Genomic DNA, 16,621 nt, shown 5'->3' with positions numbered 1-16,621 from the left:
AGCCTTGGTGTAAATAGAGATAAGGTTTATTGGCCCTTACCTACTTGGACGACAGCTTTGAACATATGTCCTGGGTCCTATCCTGCACTCCTAGTGGTGCACTCTAGTCGGCACGTCAACCTCTATACATGGTCCAGAACACTACATTGAGTAGGTGTGGGTTATACACTCCCCCTGGCTGGGGAAGCTTGTCCTAAGCTGCAGAGATCTCCCTAGCTCAAATCCCTGCGTGGGCCACCACTTACTTTGCTGCCCCTCTGGAGTGGGTCATTAGTGGTGGGGATTGAACCTGAGATCTCTACTTCTCAGAGCATGTGCCGCAACTACTTGAGCTAAAAGACGCTGCTCTGTTAGCCATGGCTGAACAGGCTCATCGACCTCTCGGTCTCCCTGATAATGTTAGAGGGGGACAGAGGGCATGGGTTACACACGCAAAACTTCTACAGAAGTTAGCGGGAGTTTTAGGTGTGCCAGGAGCAGGCCAGATTTTCAAAGGTTCCCTCTGCCCAACTAATCTGCACCTGCCAAAGTTCTGCCCGTGGTACTTGCACATATGGTTCATGGCAGGCATAGAGTCTACCATTTAGATGGTGATAGCTACGTACCTGATTGTAGGTGCAAGTCAGAGAGTTAGCTGTGGAAGCAGGAGGAATTAAGCCTGGGATTTTCCAAATAGCCTAAGGGAGTTAGGCACTCAAATGCTGCTAAAGTTCAATAGGATTTGGGTACCCTTAGATTCCTTTGAAACTCCTATCCGAAGAGGGCAAGATGGGAAAAATACCTAAGTCAGTCAATGGTGCTTGGGTTCCTAGATCGCTTAAGCACATTTGCAAATCCCACCCACCAGGAATTATGGATGCAAGCACTGAAGGTGCAAATCGTGCACACGGAAAGAGAGGCTGGCCCTTTAAAAACCTGGCCTCAGATGTGAAGAGATGCTTACCAAAGATTAGGGAGGAATCTGATCTTCAAAAGGGCCAGCCCAAGAACTATGGCCCACTTGGATCTCTGGCGGACATGGGATTTAAGTGGCTCATAGCCCTTGTACTGGCCTTCTGCACAGGGGTGAATTTCACCCTGGATTCATGAGCGTCTCGTAATGAGAGGGGAAAAGAACTAGGAAATACATGGGAGGGGACAGTGGGGTAATAATGAGGAAAGAACAAGGTGACCTGAGCGGTCTATTTGTCTGTGGCTTCACCTCAGGAGAGGATTTAGGGACTGGTTGTTTCACACGATTCCAGGCTGATGTCCTTCGTTTAATCCCTCGCTCCCAGCTGTAACGAGCTCCAGTACTCCCAGTACGCCGCTGCCTGCGACAACGTGCAAATCCAGAAGCTGCAGAGCGACGGCTACTGCCTCAAGCTGACGGACATGAAAGGCTTCTTCCAGCCCTGCTATGGGCTGCTGGATCCGCTGCCCTTCTACGAGTCGTGCTTCCTCGACGGCTGCTACAACCACAAGAAGTTCCAGCTCTGCGGCTCTCTCGCCGCCTACGGGGAGGCCTGCCGCTCCTTCGGGATCCTCAGCACCGAGTGGATCGAGAAGGAAAATTGCTGTAAGAGAGCTATTCTAACCCCGTTCTGTTCCCTGGCCTGTACCGCCTATCGCTTAGGAGCACCGTCCTCTGTATCCGCCCGGACTGCAGGCTCAGTCAGCGCGAGACTAATGCAGAGAGATGGGAGCCAGAGCCATTAGCGATCGGTCCCCTAGATCGTTTGGAACTCGGCTACCTTAGAGGCGACCTCCATCACTATGTGCTATCGTGGCTGCTGAGTCAGCAGAGGCACTTCTGTGGTAGCTCGCCCTCGACTGAGGGGTGGTGACAAGTATTGTTGGTCAAAAAAATTTCATCTAAACTGGTTTTGTTTTGTTTTTTTCACAGAAAACTGAGTTTTGGACAAACTTGATATTTTTCACAAAGCGTGCATGCTTTCTGTGGAGAATTTTGATGTTTCATTGAAAAACCGAACACCTGAAAACCAAAATCTTTTTATTCAGATATCCTGCTGCGGTGGCCTCATGGGAGCAGTAGCTTGGTTTCTTCATGTCCCCTTTCTCCTCTGTGGGCTGGGCTCCCCAGCTAGACTACATCTCCCATGATGCACCATGACCAGGACTCCTGTGATGCAACCTTTCACCAACATGAGGGGGAGACCATGGTGCATCATGGGAGATGTAGTCTGACCAGGGAGCCTGGCCTATAAAGGAGAAAGGGAGCATGAGGTACCTGAACTACAACTCCCATGAGGCACATAGGTAACATTTTGGAATACAAATATTTTGGTTTTCAAGTTTTTGCTGAAAAGTGGAAATTTTCGGGGGTGGGGGAATTTCATTCTCTAACCAGCTCTAAAGACAAGACACTGTCTCTGGAGGCTCCTCAATTAAGCAACATGCTCCCCCTAGTAGTCCACCCCAACTGGATTATGCTCACCTCCAAAGCATACTGGCTGTGGCATTTGCCTAACCTAGGGCTAAGGACATTGGAGATGTTCTCCCGCTGGTGTTTTATGGGTAGGTGGTGAATGATCCAAACAGTCTGGGTTGATGCTTTGTTTGTAAAGTACCCAGAAACGCAGGCTGAATAAATTGTTTATTAATATTGGTCCATGCTGTGGGAACTTTCTCAGTGGGAGTCTGATGCCAGTCCAGTCCTGAGTAAGGACTTTGAGGACAGTATTGTTAACCTCAAGTACTCATAAAATCACAATTCCAGCCCCAAGAAACCATGAGATTGGCTTAATAATCATGAGATTTTTAAAAAATATATTCATTCATTTAAAAATAATACGGGAGTACCTTAGCCTTCTAGTTCCTGAGCCTTTAGGTCAGAATCATTTCATGCTTTCAAGCTTTTCTCTGCAACCAGGAGAGCTAGAAACTTACTTTTTTTAAAAGGGAAAGCTGATATTCTCATATATTCACATGACTCCAGGAGCTGGGGCTTTAAAAAACCCATCAAATAGCATGAGATAAAATTGCTGGAGTTACCAACACTGCAGGGGTTTAGTGGGGTAATAAAGAATTGTCTGGGTATTGGTCCGAAAATAAAGTTGTTGTCTTCGTCTGCCTTTTCCTTTTTAGCAGGAGTGGTTGAAGATCCCTGTGTGGGGGCCGACTGTCCCAACAGAAGCTGTGAGCTTGACAACGGAGGGGAGTTGTGCGGTTGTATCGAACCTCCACCCTATGGAAACAGTGAGTGACCCCACATGCATCCACTCCGTGTTTCAGGAAGCTAATTGCAACATTGGCTCTGGTGTTTTTAACTAAGTTTAAAAATCGGCCTTACGTATTTATATGGGACACAGGTAAGCCAACTCCTTCAGCAACCACTTCCCACTCAGACCCACACAAAGTTCCAACCTCAAATCCAGTGGAGCTACAGTACACTAGGGAGGAAAGGTGTTTGTGGTTAAAGCACCAGGACTTGGTTGTCAAGGCTACTTGCTTGTCAATGCTCCTTGGTTCTATTCACGTCCCTGCCACTGACTTGCATTGTGACCCTGGGCAAGTCACTTCCCTATGCTTCAGTTTCCCAATCTGTAAAATAGGGCTAATGATACCTGCTTCACGTGGGTGTTGTGAGCCTAAAGTCACTAATGTTTGGAAAGCGTTATGAGATCTTCAAATGGAATGTGCTGTAGAAGAGCAAGGTGGTGTTGGGTTGATTTGTAATTCCCAACATGTCAGATCGCATCTAAAATCTGGTCCCATTGGTAAAAATTGAGATTTTTTTTGTGTGATTTGTATTGATTTTCATAAAGAAACAGACAATGAAAAGTACAAAAAGGTAAATGACTTTACAGCTCATACATGTTTCCAAATATTGCATGCTTCATGCAATTTCCAGTAAAATTATGGAATGATGCAATTTTACAACTTGTCAAAGTTGCAAGACCGGACAATACAAAACCAGACAATACTACATAGACACAACACGTTAGTGTGTGGGATAACATACCATGTACCAAAACCAGAAATTCACTAGTAGCCATAGACAAATCACACAGCCTGTCTATGCTGAAAGATGACTCCTGCCTGGAGCAGACTTTCATGCAATCAAGGAAGTACAGGGGCAAATTCTCAGTAGATGTAAACTGGCATAATTCTTTTGATTTTGGTGACACTATGCAGATCTACACCACATGAGGATTCAGTCCTAGACATTGCAAACTGCTATTAATTCAGCTTGTCTTTCCATCAAGGGCCAATGAAGGAGCGTTTCCAATGGCATATTTTCTGCTATTTCAGTCAGCCTTGTTTTCAACTTTCTGGGAGCCCCAGGGCCTCACTTAATTTTCCATACAAACGTGCATACATTTTTAAAAATCAAAAATCAATTTTGCCCAGTCCTCTCCTCCTCAATCAATGGATATAAATTGCTTGTCGTCTAAGTTCACTGGCAACGAAAACCTGCTCAGCTTTGTTCTTCACCTTGCAGTTATGGGGAATGGGGAGCAGCCGTCCCATTAACAGGGTTCAGAGGCATTGGATTTTGCAAACTACTTCTGACCCTTCTTCTGAACTGTGCGTGCATTCCCCTCCCCAGCTCGAGTGACATAATGGCACAGACTGTGCAAAACGTGCTCAGTCTAAGGTAGGCGAGAACACGACAAATGCAAACTTAAAACTGGCTAATATAGGAAAGGGATTAGGTGAGAAAAGAACCCCAGCCCTCAGTACAAACCAGCCTCCCCTGAGGGAAGAGACACAGAAACAGATGTGTCAAGGGGTGGCTAATGCCCCCCCGGATCTGCTCATAGATACATCCCTAGAGAAAATCACCACTTCCCAAAAACCGCCTAGGCCAGCACAGAGGGTCTGAGCTGTGTCTTATCAATCCCCCATGCAAATAACCTTTACGAAAGCATTGTCCAAAGCTCTTCCAAATGAAGTCACTTTGCCCATCCCTTAGTCCTTCCATCTGAGGATCTGAAAGCACTCTCCAGACATTGAATTAATTCCCCACCCTGGGAGGTAGGGAAATGCTACCCCCATGTTAGAGATGGGGAAACTGAGGCACAGAGTAGTTAAGTGACATTTTCAAGGTCACCTAGTAAATCTTCGGCAGAGTCGAGAAAAGAACCCAGATGTCCTGAAGTCTCAGACCCGTTTTGTTGTCACAACTTCAAGAGCAAAGAAGAATCAAGACAGCTTAAGCTGCAGGACAGGATCAAGACTCCAAGAACTTTTAGGAAACCTTAGCGACTTTTCTCACAGTGTCATCATCAGACCGGCTGGCGCGACAATGCAGAAGAGTAGCCAGCACATAGGCACGTCGGTAGGGACTCCTACCCATGTAGCATGCGTAAGAGGTGGCATACGGGGTGCAGTCACAGCAGCTTCGCACCACCAGAGCTGGTAATATATGCAAATGCACACTCCTAAGCACCAAGCATATCCATCTTAATGAAGTTACAGTTAATCTGCCTTGCTCTATTTTGCACAAATAATGGAACTCTGAAGGCAGCACAAATAACATTCAGTTAACAAAATAAATAATAAGACTCCAGAAAAGACTTGGAGATTAGGAGAGTATGGTCTGGTGGTTATAGCCGGTGCCCGGGGAGTCAGGACTTCTAGTCTTCAGACTCAGCGCGTGACTTTGGGCAAGTCCTTTCCCTGCTCTGTGCCGAAGTTTCCTCATTTGTATAACAAGGGTAAGGATACTTAGATAGTGAACTCTTTGGGGTGGTCGTTTTGTTATGTCTGTCCAGTGCCGAGTGCAGCGTGCTCCTGGTCCATGAGTAGGGCTCCTAGGAGCTATCACAATACGAATCGTAACAACAACTGACATTTATGTACCAGCTTTCATCCCGTATCAGCCGCCCTGATACGTTGGCCAAGGGGGAGGCAGTTCCACGTGCACCAGTGAAATGCAGCCACCTCTGGGTGGAAGGTGGCAGCCAATCAGCTCATTGTATAGTGTCCAGGGAGAGGACTTTAGGCCAAGAACATCCCACCAAAAGCCCCAATACTGTTAGAAAACCTCTCCTGTGATCATTAACATCCACACCACAGCTCAGATTTTGAGGCCTAGAAGCATCATGGAAGTCAGTCTAACTCCCTTGGGGAGATGAAGGGCCGAGTCAGTGCTGCCAGGATTTCAACCTCTGGCTCCAGAGAATAGAATCTAAACTATCCTATGGCTACATTGCCAGTAAACCTGGTGCTTAGACCACTAAGACATTCCCTTCGGCTCTGTCACTCTTGCCTTTGTGACAGGCCTCCCACCTAGGATGACCAGACGTCCCAATTTTATAGGGACAGTCTCGATATTCGAGGCTTTGTCTTACATAGGCACTTATTAACTCCCCCCCCATCCCGATTTTTCACACTTGCTGTCTAGTCGCCCAACTCCCCACCCACTATCTGTAAGTGAGATACTATCTACCTCTGAATTCCGAGGCTTGTCTTTTGAGTGATTCATTGATGCAGTATGGATGGGAGAGCCCACTGCGTAATCCTGGCTGGCCACTTTCAAGACAGCGGCTCACACGGCCGCTGCAAGTGCTTCAGGCCAGGACTGAATGCCAGCCTCCCTGTCAGTGGGTGCAATCTGCAGCCACAAAATGAACTGCAGGTGCAAATCTGAGCACTTGAATTTCTGGCTAATCCATCTTGCACCTGCAACTCAACGGTGGGTGCAAACTGAGCCTATAAAAGGGAGTTCACCCTTCTGAACAATTAACCGCTTCTATCCTCATCTCATCTAACAGCTGTGGGTACTGTGGTTCATTTCATTGTTCAGTTTATGCTAGGGATGGGCCTGAATTGTAGGGGCCAGTTTAGTACATTATAGAATCATAGAAGATTAAGGTTGGAAGAGACCTCAGGAGGTCATCTAGTCCAACCCCCTGCTCAAAGCAGGACCAACTCCAATTAAATCATCCCAGCCAGGGCTTTGTCAAGCCGGGCCTTAAAAACTTCTAAGGATGGAGATTCCACCACCTCCCTAGGGAACCCATTCCAGTGCTTCACCAGTGCAATAGTTTTTCCTAATATCCAACCTAGACCTCCCCCACTGCAACTTGAGACCATTGCTCCTTGATCTGTCATCTGCCATCACTGAGAACAGCCGAGCTCCATCCTCTTTGAAACCCCCCTCAGATAGTTGAAGGCTGCTATCAAATTCCCCTTCACTCTTCTCTTCTGCAGACTAAACAATCCCAGTTCCCTCAGCTTCTCCTCATAAGTCATGTGCCCCAGACCCCTAATCATCTTCGTTGCCCTCCGCTGGACTCTCTCCAATTTCTCCACATCCTTTCTGTAGTGGGGGGCCAGAGTCACGAGTTTAGATCCAGATCTGGATCTGACTTTTCCAAAGTCAGTGGGGTAGGTGGGACTGTCAGACCTGGTGCTCTGGTTCAGATCCATCCCTATTCTATACATCCCTCACTGGTTCCAGCTTTCCTGATGCTACAATAACCGGCAGTTCTGTAATCTCTAATGTTGATGTGCCCAGAACATCCCCTCCTGATTGGCCAGCTCAATGCCGACTCTCAGTTGTTAGCGTCCTTTAAAACCGCCTGCATTGCTCCTAGATACGCATGACATCATCGATGCAGAGGTGACCTGCAAAGCGGCCCAGATGGAAGTGTCCATCTCCAAGTGCAAGCTCTTCCAGCTGGGCTTTGAGAGAGAAGGCGTGCGCGTGAATGACCGCCACTGCCCCGGCATCGAAGGAGAAGACTTCATCTCCTTCCAGATCAACAACACCAAGGGGAACTGCGGAAACATTGTGCAGGTGAGAGAGGAGTGGGGGAGGTGGCTCATGTTTAATGGTGCATGGTTACCACGTAGATGCTGCTGGGGTGATATGTGGAAACACATGCCTTGGAACAGAACCAAACAGCAAAGAAAGGAGAGAGAGAAACATGCATTCATTTTGGTGTCAAGTTTATTATTTGAGCTCAAATGTCACGATGGCCGAATGCTTCAGTGCTTCATTAAATTACATTAGGGGATGATCACATACACACTCTTCACAGTGTGGGTTCTTTCTGTCTGTCTTTGTGTTCTAATAGGCAGCTCCAAACACATTTGTGTGCATGGCAGAAGGTATAAGGTGTTAGCGCTTCTGTACTGTCCAAATTCCAGACTGGGTGCTTAAATTTTGCCTACTTAAAATTTCCCTGGATATTTCACTAGGACGTGGTATTCGTGAGGGCTGTTAAATAGATGACGTGTTCTGCCCCAGAGGTGGTTGCATTTCAGTGGTGCGTGTAGTGTGTATATGTTGCGTTGGGATCTTTTATGCTGAATGGTGCTGTTATAAATGTAACACATGTACCTCTGTACACATTTAGAGTCTTTTTTTAGTCTAGCAGATAGATGCAAGCTAATTTATTATTGTTATTTATAATCTATTACTGCAATGTCCAAAAGCTCCAGTCAGGGATCAAGGCCCCACTGTGCCAGGTGCTGCACAAATATAAAACAAAAAGCCATCCTTGCCCCCAAACAGTTCACAATCTGTTTGGAAATTATTGTTTACGTAATGACTTTAATGTGCTGCTTTCAGAGCTGTGAACTGAAATCGTGATGGCTGTGTTAACCCCTAAAAAGAATAATATTTGTTTCTTTTTCTCCTGCACAGTCCAACGGCACTCATATCATGTACAAAAACACTGTGTGGATTGAAAGTGCAAACAACACTGGAAACATAATCACCCGGGACCGAACCATCAATGTGGAATTCTCGTGCGCGTATGAGCTTGATATCAAAATTTCTCTGGATTCGGTAGTGAGGCCAATGCTTAGGTAAGGCCGGCCTGTGTGTGCTTTAGATTTTCCTGTTTGTGTGTGTGAATTTAATGCTGGTCTGAGAGCCTGGAGGCTAAAGTCTCCTCTATTTAACCTGGAAAGGAAGCTAGCTTAATTCAGACTAGAAATTTTAACAGTGAGGGTAACTAACTACAACACCCCACAAGAGATGTGGTGGATTCTTCATCACTTAATGTCTTTAAATCAAGAATGGAAGGATTTTGGGGGTTTTTTTTGTAAAAAATGTGCTCTAGCTCAACCATAAGATATGGGCATGATTCAGGGAATTACTGGGTGAAATTCCTTTGCTTCTGTTATGAAGGAGGTCAAAGTAGATGATCATAATGGTCTTTAAATTATGAATCCACAGTACAAGGACAGTATGGGCCGTGGAGGGCTAGCTTCGCTCATGCTGCCCCACCAATGTGTCTCAGCCTTGATCTGTAGGGGGCACTTTTAGGGAATTTGCATGGCCCATTCAGCCTTTGGCCTCTGTTATAAGCTGCCAGTTGATGATAATTATGGTGGCAGTTGTGGGATTGAGAAAAATCAAACTGGGGTCACATCAGCCACCAAACGTCCATTGGATGGTAACTTTCAGTTTTGCAGTATTCAAACTATCAACCTAGATATGAAAAGCTCCATCTCCTGGTCCCTGTCCCTTAGACCCTATCCATTCCCCTCCCCCTTTGTACAGGATGAGCTTTCTGTTGCTTTCTCATGAGCTTTATTTCTCTCCTTTAGTGTGATTAACCTGACAGTCCCAACACAAGAAGGCAGTTTCACAACCAAGATGGCATTGTACAAAAACTCATCCTATAAGCACCCCTACCGGCAGGGTGAAGTGGTTCTAACCACCCGGGACGTGCTTTATGTCGGGGTCTTCGTTGTCGGGGCAGATTCCACCCACCTGATTCTAACGCTGAACAAATGTTATGCAACCCCTTCTCGGGACAGCAATGACAAACTCAGATACTTCATCATTGAAGGAGGGTCAGTGACATCTGGCAAGATTTTTCTCTCTGTTTTGCTTTTCTTTGGGTATCTGAAAAATCATTGGCTGGTGCAAAGCACCAGATGATCTGAACCTATGAACATTACAGGAGGGTTATTTCGTCCTCTGATGCATACACTAAAGTCTGCTGTTCGATACCAAAATAGAAAGACCATTGATTTGTACCTCTGTGGCTCTTCCTAGCATCCTAAGGGAAAGGCCAGAGGTGCTCAAGTGTCATGCTGAAGAGCACAGTTTAAGAACCTAGAAGAAGGCTGCAGTTGGACGTCTAGCACTGCCTCTGGTGATGGAGAACTTGGACTCCATGCTATCCCCTAGACAGGCAGATGTTTGCAGAGATCAGTATACCCGGTTAAATGTTGGCCCATTTGTGGATTATTATTGGGAGAAATTCTAACAGTTTTAATATGTTACCACCTGCATTTGGAGTTGATAACTAAAGCTTTGCACTTAGATAGCACTTTTCATCCAGGAGTGATTAGGTGTTTTGCAAGGCGGCATTATCCTCATACGGCAGATGCAGAAATTGGTGCATAAAAGAGAAGGGCTTAAATGTTTAAGAGTGTCCACTAATTTGGATGCCCAACACAAGACATCCAGGAGGGCCTGATTTTCAGATAGTTTTGAGCTCACCCAGCTGCTATTGAACTTACGGGAGCCTGTGAGTTCTACCCCTCTGAAAATCAAGCCCCAAGTGTTGCAGATTGGGCATGCAGAGCCAGTGGACACTTCTATGTCATCAGGATAGTGGCAAGGTTGGGAACAGAACACATTGTACATCTGCTTCCACCCCTGAATCCTTGTATGACGTGGGCGAGTCGGGTAACCCCGCAGTGCTTCCGGAATGTCGTGGGGCGTAATTAATTACTGGTGGAAAGGCTCTGGGATCCTTGGATGGCAGGAGCTGTAGAAATTCAAAGTTTATTAGCAATCAGAATAGCTTGGCATTACCTCAGTTTACTTACATCACTGCAGCAAACGGTAAAGGGGAAATGTTTTTTTTAATAAGGTGTGGCCTCGAGCTGCCAAATTGGGGCTCGGATTCTGAACACTCCAGAGTTGAGAGGGCTCATAAGGGGGAGTTCAAGCTCCCCTCCCACAAAGTTCAAGTAACAGCTAGAGAAAAGGATCATTTAGTTTCCCTGTAGACATAACCCACAAGCACTGGGGATCTGTAGAATTTTTTAGAAGCTCGCAACTGTTCCTGGACCCAGCTGAGACTCTGTATTTTCCTCCTAGTTGCCAAAATATTAAGGATAACACCATTGGGATTGAGGAGAACGGGGTATCCCTGACCTGTCGCTTCCACGTCACCGTCTTCAAGTTCATCGGGGATTACGACGAGGTTCATCTCCACTGCGCCGTCTCCCTCTGTGACTCGGAACAATACTCCTGCAAAATAGTACGTGTGCGTGGCCTTAGCGTGCTCTGTGGGCCGCGGTGGTGGTCCATGCTGGAATCATTTCCCCAAGGCCACTGTGTGGCAGGAGAACAGTTTCCTGGGGGCTACTGCTGGGCATTGCTCCAAAGATCAACATAACATTCCTCTCGTCACTCCCCCGTCCTCCCAGAGCCTGGCACATGGTTTGCCCCTGTGCAATTAGGCTACATGGAATCCCACCCAGCAGAACAAGTTCAGGTCCATTGTATCAGAGAAGGGCCAGAATTTTCCTTTAATGATGCTAATCCAACACCGCTGAAGCCTCAATGGGAGCTGTGCAATAGTTCTCAATGGGAACAGGGCCAAATCTAGGGTTTGAGATCAGAGACTAGCGCACCGTAAGCACAAAGCCTTGCAGTAATCGTCCCTTGCGTTTTCGTTTGTTCAGAACTGCCCCCAGAATTCCAGGATGGCGGCTGAGTATACCAAAGAGCCCAAGGAGCAGATCATCTCGGTAGGGCCCATCCGGAGAAAGCGTAAGTGTGCACAGCTAAGAATGCGGAGGAAAATATTCCTTCCTGTATAAACTATTCTGAACCTTTGATTATTAAATGGACAAGCTCAAGAGAAACAGGTCCTTCCCTTGTGTTAATAACCCCATCTGAATTTATTACAATAGGAAGCATCCCATTTTAATAGTTCAGTTTTCACCATTTGTTTTTACTTTTTTTTTTACATGTACATTTTATGTAGCAGGGCACTAAAACTCAGCTGGTCAGTTTCACTTTTGGGTGCATGGTCAGTTTCACTTTCTGGTTCTTCTGAGCTAGCAACTCTTTTTAGTTCTGTGCATCGCTTTGTAGGGGAGAGAGAGTCCCTCGTGGAGCCACTTTCTCCCCCAAAACCCCACGCTGTGTGTCTGCCCATCCATCCTTCCCCTTCTCTTTATCCTATGTATGTCTACGGCATCTCTTACCCTGGACCCAACTTCTCAAAAGCATCCACCAGCTCTAGGCATCTCAGTCCTTGGGTGCCCAACTAGAGAGGGAGTCTCATTATTAGAAATGCTGAGCACCCACTGCTGTGATTTCTAGGGCAGTGGTTCTTAACCTGTGTGGTCCACAGCCCCTTGGGGTCCGCAGACTATGTCTAAGATTTCCAAAGGGGTCAGCAAATGGAAAATATTTTAGGGGTCAGCAAACGGAAAAAGAGTTGAGAACAACTCTTCTAGGGAATGGCTTCCTCTTCAGTTTTCCTTTTCATCCTAACTACCCTTTCCACCACACCTTCCTTCTCCTCCTACTCCTCTTCCTCGACTTCTTCTCTCCACTTCCCCACCATCCTGCCCAGCAGGAGGTTCATCTTTCCTCCTTCTCCCCAACCCACACCCCTGTGTGCTGATCTGGAGGAAGAATTGATAGACGGGTCTTTACCCAGCCCATGGCCAACTGAGATTGCACTGATCAGTGCACTTGGGGTTGGTGATTTTGCCATGGGCTTAAGTGGGAGCAGGCTCTCCGGTCCTAAATTAAGTGCAGGGCTGTCCAAAGAATTGGCGTGGGTGGGTCTGAATCAAAGCCCCCCTACCCTTCAGTGGCAGGTTGAATGGCACCCTAGAGCTGGATGTAAATGCAACAGGGGCGGATGCTTTAATCAAGGAAATGCTTTTGGGGTCATTTCTAGCTATTAAGCTTTGTAATGCTCTTTTCCGTATAACTGCGTGCTGCTCTTTCCTGAGCCCCCGCTCTCTCCTGTTCCAGGGTTAGACTGGTGCGAGGAGAACGGCGGCTGCGAGCAGATCTGCACGAGCAGGGTTGACGGGCCCCTGTGCAGCTGTGTGACTGGGACGTTGCAAGAAGATGGCAAGAGCTGCAGAGGTGACTAGCTGAAGGGCTGCCCTAGGGAGGCTGGGAATGGGCCTGGGTAGAGGGAACAGACGAGCAGCGTGATGCAGATGGGAAAAGGGATTCTTCCTTGCAAACCCCCCTTTAAATCTGTATGGAAAGACAATAGAAAAATAGTCCTGTCCCCAAGACACAAAGCTAAAAACTAGATCCAGATCCAGGGTTTAGGCCCCTCTCTACCATTAACCACCAGCAAAATTGAGAGAGAGAGAGAGAGCAGTGAGGAATGGGACTGAAGGGAACTGCTGTAAAAAGAAATGGACTTTGGAGCCCAGTGAAATAAATACGTGTGTTTCAGAAGCACTGAATATTAAAGGAATTAAAGAGGGAGGGAGCATTGTCATGTAGCAGCAAGAGGGGGATTGGGAAGTCACAGCTCCTGGATTCGACGCTGATTCCTGGGAAAGCCATTCCCCCTCGAACATCAGCTAGATTGGGGTGCTTCCATTTCTGGGTACCCAACTGGGAGATACCTTGGGACCTGATTTTAGCACATCTCCGAGGTGCTGAGCACACACATCTTGTTGAGGTCAGTGGGAGCTGCTGGTGCTCAGAACCTCTGAAAATCAACTTCTTGGAATCTCAAATTCACTTGAGCGGGCACTTCTGAAAACGCAGGGCTTTCATCCTTCTGTGCATTGCTTTCCCCATTTACAACAACATTACCTTCATCGCTAGGGGGCTTGTGCAGCACCAGGAGATCCTTGGACGAAGGATGCTAGTAAATTGCAAGGCGATACTATTACTATGACTCATACCTCTGATCGGCAGACTCGTGCTGTCACAGTGTAGAAGTTTGTCCTTTTGAGACTCGCACGTTTTGATCTCTAAATGATACCGCCTTTGCTTATTTGGAACTGTGCCTTTTTGATTTTCAAAACTGTTCTCTGTCTTTCTCTCTAGCTTCCAGCTCTTCCGTTGGACCTCAAGCCTGGCTCATTCTTCTCATCGTAACCCAGCTGTCACTATGGTGTTTTATCTATCAATCAGACCCGACCTCGTAATCAATTCAAGGCGTCTATTTAAAGTACTGTAATTTACTTACTCTGAATCCCTGTAGGATAAAAGCATGTGCCCCTAACTCACAACCTGTACCACAAACAACAACAAATGCTTTTAACTATCACAACGCTGAAGTCGGTTGCCTGGTACACCAACTTAAATGACGTTACGAGCTACTTTAATACAATGGGAGGTAACAGCAGCCAAAATTTCAGGTATGGAGCCACAGGAGAAAACACTTAAGAAAAGGGGAAGATCTTGATTAAGTCTCTATACTGCCTTCTTCTCATATTCACTTCTGGCACCTCTTCGACACCCAATGCTCCCTGGCCTCTCTGCTCTATAGTATTCCCTCTTGCTGTGCAGTGTTTCCCTTGACTTCAGTGGGCTTTGGATCAGGCCCTAAGCTCCAGCTAAGTTTCTCTCCTGACTGCTCCCTCTAGCTTTGCCTGTGCTAGAGAAATTTACTGGTGTAAGAACCAGTTTAGCCCTTAGGGCACTTTGCACCCCACAGCTATATTTCAATGGGGGTGCAAGAACTGGTTGGAGCAGGCTAGGCTTTCAGCAGGCTAAAATGCAGATTGGTCTAAACCGGTTTGGTGCCACTGTGGAAACAGACACGCTAAGAGGGTTCAACTAGTCCACAAGGCATTTTGATCTCTCCCAAAACCCACTGCTTCTGGGAGCAGTGCTGAGAATGGCGGGAGGCGAGGAAATGGTTTAGAACACCACTAGTGTGGCTGCAGGGCTGGGGGTACCTGAAAAGGTCACCGCTTTCATTTCCTTTGGTAGCTCCCACGTGTCCCCTAGACATCAGTCGTCTTACCCTTCAAACTCCTTCTCAGCCCCTCTTGCAACTCCATTTGAGACCCACGTTGCTCCTCTGGTTCTAAGTGTGTTAATGATCCCGCATAACTCCAGTGCTGCCTGTTCATTCTCTTCAGTCCTGTCTTTAGATCATAAGTTGGTCACAGCAGGAACATTTTCTGCTCCTAACCATGTGGTTTTTTTTTATTTTTACTTACTAGCAAACACCCTGTCTGTCTATGACACAGTATCAATAACAGATGTAATTGATCAGAGTCAAGCACCCATAACAACACCGCTCAGCTTGTACCCCTGTCGTTCTCTCAATTGCAAAACAGCCATTAAATTCCATTGTAGCAACATGCCTACTGAGAGGAGTGAATTGCCTCTGATGCAATTTAGTGCTGAGATGATTGAAAGGTTTGACACGCTCGGAAATCTTAAATTTTTTAGCCCAAGCTGCTGTTTCTTTCCTCTAACGGTATCCGCACGCTGTCTGCAAATGACAATCGCTTTGTACCCAAAAAACAGCTTTTAACCATTGGATTTTTTTCTTGTTCGCATCTCAGCGAACCTTCCCCCCCACATGCACCCTTTTTTTTTTATTATATGAATCAGCCAAGTAATTTAAACATGTTTTATTCTTAAATAAACATTGTGTTCAAATATTCTCATTTCCTGGGTGCACTGAATGCTCATTCGTATTTAAAGCTGGGGCCCGACGGCCACATGAACTTCACAGACGAAGATAGGGCTGATTCTTTTTTCCAAGTCAGAGAACATCACGCTGGAAATAAGATGCAGGATTTTAAACACAGAAGGTAATTAACCATTAGAACAGATTGCCAAGGAATGTAGTACATTTTCCAGCACTTGTAGTCTTTAAGTCTCTCGCTGTCTTTCTGAAAGATGTGCACTAATTCCACTACTGGGCTTAATGCAGGAATCGCTGGGTGAGGGTCTCTGGCCTGGGTGATGCACAAGTCAGACTAGATGATCACAATGGTCCGTGCTGGCCTTGGAATCTATCCCCCTAATGTGCTTTCGTAAATGTCCTGTCCTCTGTAAAGCTCAGAAGTCGCTGAGGGCCCTTTTGCATCTCTTAACATGCGTGAATAGGCTTTCCTTCCTTGCTTGTGTCTTTTTTTAAACGAGATACCCACCAGCTGTGAAGAAGGCTGAAATCAACTCCATTCTCAGTAACTCTCCTAAGGTTCTGGTACTGGCTACCTTATGCTCTGAAGGAGGAAGCCTGGTCTAGTGGTGAAAGCAGGTTTGTGTTCAATTTTTGACCTTCTGCTGAATTGCAGCGTGACCTTAGTCCACTTAATCTCTCTGTGCCTCAGTTGCCTCCAGTGGCAAAATGGGGATTGCCAATGCTTTAAGATTGCAGGGAAGGCAGCAGCTAACTTGTATTCAGTGGAGGTGAGAGGGAAAAGTGGTGTTACACCCCCTTCAAGTCCTCCCCCAGTTCATGACTTGGCACAATGTAGAGAAACCTCACGGCTGCTCTAAATTGCACTGGCTATTTTCAGCCCTCTATGGGGCCATTCTGCTACCTGAGGATTGCAGCAGTGTTCTGTCTATGATCCTAAACCAGGGAGTTACTTAAGCCAGCATTCGGCCTGCTTAACGCTGCCAGAGTTGTGCAAAGCAAGCAGAACAGGGGGAGGGAGGGAGAGAGAGAGAGAGAGGTGTCAAGATCTGGCTCTATGTTTTTAGTGCAGCAGCGTCATGGGGGGA

At 46.6% G+C, this 16,621-nt stretch overlaps 1 protein-coding gene across 1 annotated transcript in view; it reads left to right on the top strand.

Moving 5' to 3' along the window:
• The window catches only part of TECTA (tectorin alpha), a 57,732-nt gene extending 43,464 nt beyond the window's left edge, over nucleotides 1–14,268 (top strand). The window contains 9 exon segments of the mRNA XM_024196674.3: nucleotides 1,245–1,558; nucleotides 3,088–3,198; nucleotides 7,548–7,750; nucleotides 8,603–8,766; nucleotides 9,514–9,762; nucleotides 11,024–11,186; nucleotides 11,614–11,701; nucleotides 12,926–13,042; nucleotides 13,973–14,268. Of these exon segments, the coding sequence (XP_024052442.2) occupies nucleotides 1,245–1,558; nucleotides 3,088–3,198; nucleotides 7,548–7,750; nucleotides 8,603–8,766; nucleotides 9,514–9,762; nucleotides 11,024–11,186; nucleotides 11,614–11,701; nucleotides 12,926–13,042; nucleotides 13,973–14,073 (1,510 nt within the window). The 3' untranslated portion in view covers nucleotides 14,074–14,268.
• Nucleotides 14,269–16,621: the final 2,353 nt, after the last annotated feature.

Source organism: Terrapene carolina, unplaced genomic scaffold, assembly GCF_002925995.2.
Source record: "Terrapene carolina triunguis isolate 2854851 unplaced genomic scaffold, T_m_triunguis-2.0 Scaffold374, whole genome shotgun sequence".
In the NCBI taxonomy this organism is placed as follows: domain Eukaryota; kingdom Metazoa; phylum Chordata; order Testudines; family Emydidae; genus Terrapene; species Terrapene triunguis.
Note: the sequence above shows the minus strand (reverse complement) of the source record. Positions and strands in the feature narration are given on the sequence as shown.